Here is a 7157-nt window from a genome sequence, read left to right on the forward strand (position 1 = left end):
TCACCCTTTAGGACTAGTAGATATCATCATCAATGGAAAGGACAACTGTTCATTTTGCAATCAAACAATTTTCACATAGAAAAACCATGTCTCATACGAAATGAGTAGGACCAGCCTTTGAAATGAATTCCAGATTCGATCATTGGTCCATCTCACTCAACATTTTTTTTGGGTGTGTTTTCTAGGAATTAACGTGAGAGCTCGAAAGGCCGTTTAACCATTCAGACCACAACATGCGATTTGGCCGCATGATATATTATCTTCATGCAACCGGAAGAGAAGATCCTAACACCATGTCTTTTACCTTGATTGCCTGGAATCGAATAGAAAAACAACATATTGCTGTCCCGAGAAAGAAAAATAATACAGTATTACGGTGCTATCCAAATCTCGGGTTCGTACCTCCTTCTCCCAGTTTATAGAAAGTACGATCCACATGAGCAACAGAAGCTTGGTGAGGCTGCCGCAAACGATGCCGAGCCAAAGCCCCTATTTGGAAGCAGAAGCGCAACAATTGGGGTTGTTCATGCATATTCATTCACATGGCCAGTGAAAGGATACGCTAATGAATGCTGTAGTAGGACTTATACGTACATACCATCCCGTTGAAATGCAGGGCAAATGCAAGTAGCACGGCCAAGGGGATGCCTGCCAAGTAGAAGGCGACAAGATTGACACGCGCGCCGATCTTCTGCTCACCGCATCCAGTTAGCACACCTGAAATTAATTAATGTTCAGACAAAGATCATGCATGCTGCCATCATATGTCCAGATTTCTTGTTAATCTTGTAGTAGTATGCCGGCCCGGCCGTACCTGCAAGAGAAGTATGGATTCCGTCCATGAAGAAAGACATGGCGAGAACAGGTATCATCCTGGCGATGTATGCCACGACTTCCTCCTCGTTGCTGTACACGTAGCCCCAGAATCTGCGTAGCAGAATCATTGTGACAGAGATCACCGAGCCTTCCAGCAGGGCCAGGCATACGACCAGTCTGGTCGCCAGCTTCGCTGCCTGAGGCCTACCGGCACCAAGCTCATTGGAAACGCGTGTACTGTATTGATTTGGATATGTATATGCGGCCGGCCGGCCGGGGAAAAGCAAAGAGAATAATCAGCATGCTATTGGGGGAGAAAGCATTCCACATTTTGTTTGTGAATTTCGGGGCACAATACGATACGAATACGACACCTTATGGCTGTGCAGAGACCGGATGGCACCATGAACATGAGAGCGCCAGTATTGAAACTGCAGGATTCAATAATTAATGCACGACTTGGAAAGATTGAAAGGGCAAAAAATTGTTGAAATTGCACCTGGCACATGCGTGCAAAGGATATTACCATATGGACAATACTGAGGTTTCGAGCTTAGGATTAGGCAGCAGACCAGAGAGCAGCACAAGCAATTCAAACGACCACCACTCCAAGCTACACATTCGAAAAGGCGCAAAAACAATTCATTAGTGAAACCAGATACGCATGCATCCGATCGACGATCAACAAGACTTGTTGAGGATTTGATCTCTCTCACCAAACCATCATGGCCGACGGGAAGGCGAGCTCCGCGAACTGGCGCAGCTCCTTGAAGGCCTCCATGGAGAACCCTTTCCATGTCCTCTTACAAGCGCCGGACAGCCTCGTGTACATGGACAGTATAGACAGATTTGTGCAGTAGGAGACGGCCCTGGCCAGCGCCGCGCCTTTGCTCCCCATGCCCGCCTTGTGCACCAGCGCCCAGCACACGAGGACGTGGCTCAGCGACGTGACGGCGGAGCTGGCCATGACCGGCACGACGATGCTCTGCGTCTGCAGAAACCGGATGTGGCACGTGAGAGGGACGTACGGGACGAGGGACGGGATGAGCCACCGCGCGTAGGCGCCGGCCTCGGCGGCGATGGCCGGGTCCTGGCCGAGGAACAGGAGGATCCGGGTGGTGTTGGTCCAGACGAGGGCGATGGGGACGCAGGCCAGCGCGAGCACCAGCATCGCCCGTTGCTTGTAGACGCCCAGGAGGTGGTACTGCCGCGCGCCGAACGCCTGCCCGCACAGCGTGTCCAGCGCGCTCGCCATGCCGGCCAACAAGCTGAAGCCGGTGACGTTGGCGAGGGAGGTGGCGAGCGACGCGCCGGCGAGGTGAAGCTCGCCGAGGTGCCCCACGAACATCACGGACACCAGCTGCAGCGCGCACTGGAGGAGGCCACTTGCAACCAGCGGCCCCGCCAGCCGCAGCAGTCGCTTCGCCTCCGACGCGGCCACATTCTCGTCCCGCTCCACGGATCCGGCCACGAGCAGAGGCTGCTCGTCTACGCTCGGGTTCTGCATATTTTTGTCAGCTTTACTTACTAGCTTCAGCTGAGGACTGGAAGCTGGAGTAAATTCGTGAGGAAGCAGGGGACATGAAGCGTACTGTACGTATTTATTAAAAATCTTCAGTCCAGTGGTGGTTTGGTGGTGATCAGTTAACCGTGGCCGCCAAGCATCAGACATTGGTGCGAGCAACCAAGCTTTGATGCTTATGCACGAGGAACGTTCCTCTCAGTTAAAATTGGTTGGACGACCGTGCGATGATGCGACTGATCAAGTAGTAAATCGAGCACTGCTAGTAGCCCAAACAGCAACAGACAATATGAAATGCGACTTGCCAACCACACTTTGGCATTCGGCTGCATCAACTAATTAAAGCAACTCAACTTATGGCCGCCCCTCCTCTTTGACGTAGTGGTGAATGTTCGTACTAGGATGCTTCCAAAAGCACCTCATAGTAGTTTGATCTTTTCCCAGGAGCGCACCTTTTTTTTTTGTTAGATAGAGAAGATCGAAATATAGAAACTATAGAATCCTTGGTGTATTGATGTGACCCCCGTTAGGGTATACAAAGAATACACCATGCAAGAGGCTTGGAGTACAAGGCAAAACATAGATTTAGATTAGTTCTATCGCTATTCGTCAAAAGTAAAGTTTATCTCTAACGTAATAATTGTACCTGCAACATTGAGCAAATGAAGCGATTAAAACTGAAATTGAAGTCTTGTGCTTTCAATTGTTGTCTTCTCGGCTTCACCATCATCCACTACGCCTCTGATAGCTAATGGGTTGGACTAGGGTGGTGACTCCATCCCCTTTTAGTGTCTTCTCTGTCTCTGCTCTATTCCCTTCCACATTCACAATAGAAGTCCCCGCGTCGTCCAGACGGGCGACACGGGTGGCGTTCCCTTCATCCTCCCAGCGCCTCCTCATCTCAGATTTGTTTCCCTGCCGCCGCCGGAGGACGCCGCAGGAGAATCCCGCGCGGCCGACGGCGGTGGCGGGGCTATGTTGCCGTCCTTGGTTGTGATCCACATGGTCTCAGGCTGGCAGATGCGGCAATTCAGGATGATTTGATGGCGATGAGAGACGGCATAAGGATAAACCAGATCACAGCCGCAGCTGGTGTGCGGCCACTGCAGATGTGGGCGTCGTTGCAAGCCATGTAACAGGCGGGATTTTATCCTGTGACTTGAAGCAATTAACGAGCAGATTTGTCTATGCTACGTGTGCAGTAGCGGCGGCGCCGCACACCAAAGGCTAGGCGGTGGCCATCGGACATGGCTAGTGCAACAATCTGCAAGGTTATTTTCCAGTGGCCAGTGGTCGAACTGGCTAGATCACGTCTGAGAATCAGATTGACCATTGGCTGCTCGAAGGAGGGCGGCATGTGGCTGCCAAAGGGCTTGCCGTAGTGGAGTGGAATGCGGAGAAGAGGACGGCGCGAGACTGTCGGAGCATCCCAAATAGGATTTTGGCGGTGCCGATGATGTCTTCTCTCCCTCGTCAACAATGACGACAACCCTCACTGCTCGAAGCTTTTGGTGACGATTAGATATTGTTGCGGCTCGACACCCTCTTGTGCGAGCATGGTCTTCACTTGCATGACATTTCATGTATGATGATACATCCATTTTGCATCATGTTATCCTACTATTATTTATGATGTTTTTATGCATAATAATGCTTTTTGGAGTAATTCTAATGCCTTTTCTCTCATAATATGCAAGGTACACACAAAGAGGGAGAATTCCGGCGGCTATAAATCTGGACCTGGAAAAGCTACGTCAGGCCACCTATTCTGCACAACTCCAAACAAGCTGAAACTTCACGAGGATTTTCATGGAATATATGAGAAGGCCACCCTGGTGAGCACAAGACACGAGCAAATAAGTACCAGAGAAGGCCACCCTGGTGGGTTGTGCTCATCCAGGCCCACCTCCGGTGCCCATTGTAACATCCCAAAATTCAAAATTTTGGAATGTTATAATAAATAAATTGATTGATTGTTTGTTTGATTGTTGTGTGATTGATTGAGTGAAATTCGAAACTTTTTGAAAGTTAAATGAGAGGGAATAAAAGGACTTTCCCAAACTTTCACCCTTGCTTTCTGATCTCCATGATTTCAAATTATTTTCATCACAAAACCCTTGAGTGAAGATGATATGACTTCTTCCATTTAAATAAATGAAAAGAGTTTTTGAAAATATTTGAATTCCATTTGGAACTATTTCAAATTCAGAAACTTGAAGCAACTCAATGATTTTAATGAGAGAAGATAAAATGACTTCTTCAAAACATATGAAATATGAGTTGGGAGTTTAAAAAGGATTAAATTTAAAGTCCCTTTGAAAATTATTTTCAATTTGGAGTTATTTGGGGTTTTATTCAAATTATTTTTCTCCAAAAATAAAATATATGGAAATTAGGGTAAAATGATTCCCTACAACATAAAATCAGAGAGAAATAAATTTGAAATTATTTTGGTATTTTTAAAATGATTTTTATTGGATTTTATTAGAGCAGTAGTACTGTTTGATTTATTTGAATTTTTGTAGATTTTAGTTGAAGCCATAATAATGTTCAGGTTGTAGGAAATCTTTTTCTGAAAATTTTGATATATTATATGCCTATATAATATTTTTATCTCTTTTCGTTTTTATTCTTTTCGTATGACTATTTAAGAAAAACTTCTCTGACGAACTGGGCCGGCCCAGCCAACCGGGCCAGGCCATGCTACCTCTTGAGCACTGCGTTGGTTTTCTCTTGAAGAGGAAAGGGTGATGCAGCAAAGTAGCGTAAGTATTTCCCTCAGTTTTTGAGAACCAAGGTATCAATTCAGTAGGAGGCCACGCACGAGTCCCTCGCACCTACACAAACAAATGAATCCTTGCAACCAACGCAATAAAGGGGTTGTCAATCCCTTCACGGTCACTTACGAGAGTGAGATCTGATAGATATGGTAAGATAATATTTTTGGTATTTTTATGATAAAGATGCAAAGTAAAGAAAACAAAATAAAAACGGCGCCAGAAATAACTTGTTGTCAGGAGATTAATATGATGGAAAATAGACCCGGGGGCCATAGGTTTCACTAGTGGCTTCTCTCATGAGCATAAATATTACGGTGGGTGAACAAATTACTGTTGAGCAATTGACAGAATTGAGCATAGTTATTTCCCGGGGGCCATAGGTTTCACTAGTGGCTTCTCTCCCGTGACCTCAAGAACAAAAGTAACTACTCACAAATCATAATCATGCTCAAGATCAGAGGGGTATTAAATAGCATATTGGATCTGAACATATAATCTTCCACCAAATAAACCATATAGTAATCAACTACAAGATGTAATCAACACCACTAGTCACCCACAAGCACCAATCTATAGTTCCGGTACAAAGATTGAACACAAGAGATGAACTAGGGTTTGAGAGGAGATGATGCTGTTGAAGATGTTGATGGAGATTGCCCTCCCCAAGATGGGAGAGTTGTTGGTGATGATGATGAGGATGATGATTTCCCCCTTCGGGAGGGAAGTTCCCCCGGCAGAATCGCTCTGCCGGAGGGAAAAAGTGCTCCTGCCCAAGTTCCACCTCGAGACGGCAGCGCTCCGTCCCGAAAGTCCTCTCCTTATTTTTTCTAGATCAAAATGACTCATATACCAGAAGATGGGCACCGGAGGTGGGCCTGGATGAGCACAACCCACCAGGGCAAAGGCGTGCCCTGGTGTCTTGTGCTCACCAGGGTGGCCCCCTCCGGTACTTATTTTCTCCAATATTTCTCATTTATTCCATAAAAAATCCTCGTGAAGTTTTAGCTTGTTTGGAGTTGTGTAGAATAGGTGGCGATTCTCCAGCTGCCGGAATTCTCCCTCTTTGTGTGTACCTTGCATATTATGAGAGAAAAGGCATTAGAATTACTCCAAAAAGCATTATTATGCATAAAAACATCATAAATAACAGTAGGAAAACATGATGCAAAATGGACGTATCAACTCCCCCAAGCTTAGGCCTCGCTTGTCCTCAAGTGAAAACCGAAATCGAAAAACATGTCCACATGCTTAGAGAGAGAGGTGTCGATAAAAACAAAATACAGACATAGAAGCATCATGTAGATTATTATAACAACAACAAAATTAAACATAAAACTTTTATCGTAGAACTTTTATCATAGAGTTCCCATGAATAAGTGACAATTCATCACACAATTGAAGTATAAAGCATAAACTCTATTAGAAACTAACAAACTATGTTCTCAGTCAACTTTGCAACTACAATTCATCATCTTTTCAGGAAGGGTCACGTATCGGAGCCTTTAGACAAGTCCACATACTCAACCATCATATAGTCTTCTATGATTGCTAATACTCACCGCATACACATGAGCAAAACGTTTCAACCGGACACATAGAAAGATGGGGGCTTATGGTTTCGCCTCCCAACGTATTCACCTCAAGGGTGATGTCAACAATAATAACTCATGCCACCCATATTCAACTGGACATATGTGCCTAGATCTTTCCTCACCACATGATGCTTGCCAATGGAGAAAAATAAAAAGGAGTAGAGAGAAGAAACTTTGACTCTTGCATAAAAGTAAAAACATAAAAGTAAAAGATAGGCCCTTCGCAGAGGGAAGCAGATGTTGCCATGCGCTTATTTGTTTGTATGCTCAGCCCCTTAGTGCAAAAGGAAGTCACGTTGTATTGCCCCTTGTGATCGCAACCTTTATTATGCAGTCTGTCACTTTTATTCTTCACCATCACAAGTTCGTACAACGCTCAATTTTCTCTTACACTAAATGATCTCACACTTTTAGAAGCAATTTTTATTGCCTGATTGCACCGATGAC

The 7157-nt window shown here is 45.5% G+C and overlaps 1 protein-coding gene across 1 annotated transcript; it reads right to left on the bottom strand.

Moving 5' to 3' along the window:
• Positions 1-262: 262 nt before the first annotated feature.
• Positions 263-2359, bottom strand: LOC123125598 (protein DETOXIFICATION 16). Its single transcript, XM_044546073.1, has 7 exons — positions 1533-2359; positions 1343-1429; positions 1191-1247; positions 815-1053; positions 599-717; positions 403-489; positions 263-313 (listed from the first exon to the last, which is right to left on the bottom strand). Exons 1-7 carry the CDS (start codon positions 2321-2323, stop codon positions 263-265), a joined length of 1431 nt encoding a protein of 476 aa, XP_044402008.1. The 5' UTR covers positions 2324-2359.
• Between the last annotated feature and the right edge of the window lie 4798 nt (positions 2360-7157).

The sequence above is a fragment of the Triticum aestivum genome, chromosome 5D (assembly GCF_018294505.1).
Source record: "Triticum aestivum cultivar Chinese Spring chromosome 5D, IWGSC CS RefSeq v2.1, whole genome shotgun sequence".
Lineage (NCBI taxonomy): Eukaryota > Viridiplantae > Streptophyta > Magnoliopsida > Poales > Poaceae > Triticum > Triticum aestivum.

Excerpts from the sequence above, each read along its gene's own strand:
- LOC123125598 (XM_044546073.1), bottom strand. The coding sequence starts at position 2,323 with ATGCAGAACCCGAGCGTAGACGAGCAGCCTCTGCTCGTGGCCGGATCC. Across the intron at positions 490-598 it reads CCCTGCATTTCAACGGGATG|GGGCTTTGGCTCGGCATCGT; the intron begins GTATGTACGTAT and ends GCTTCCAAATAG. Across the intron at positions 314-402 it reads CTATAAACTGGGAGAAGGAG|GCAATCAAGGTAAAAGACAT; the intron begins GTACGAACCCGA and ends ATTCGATTCCAG.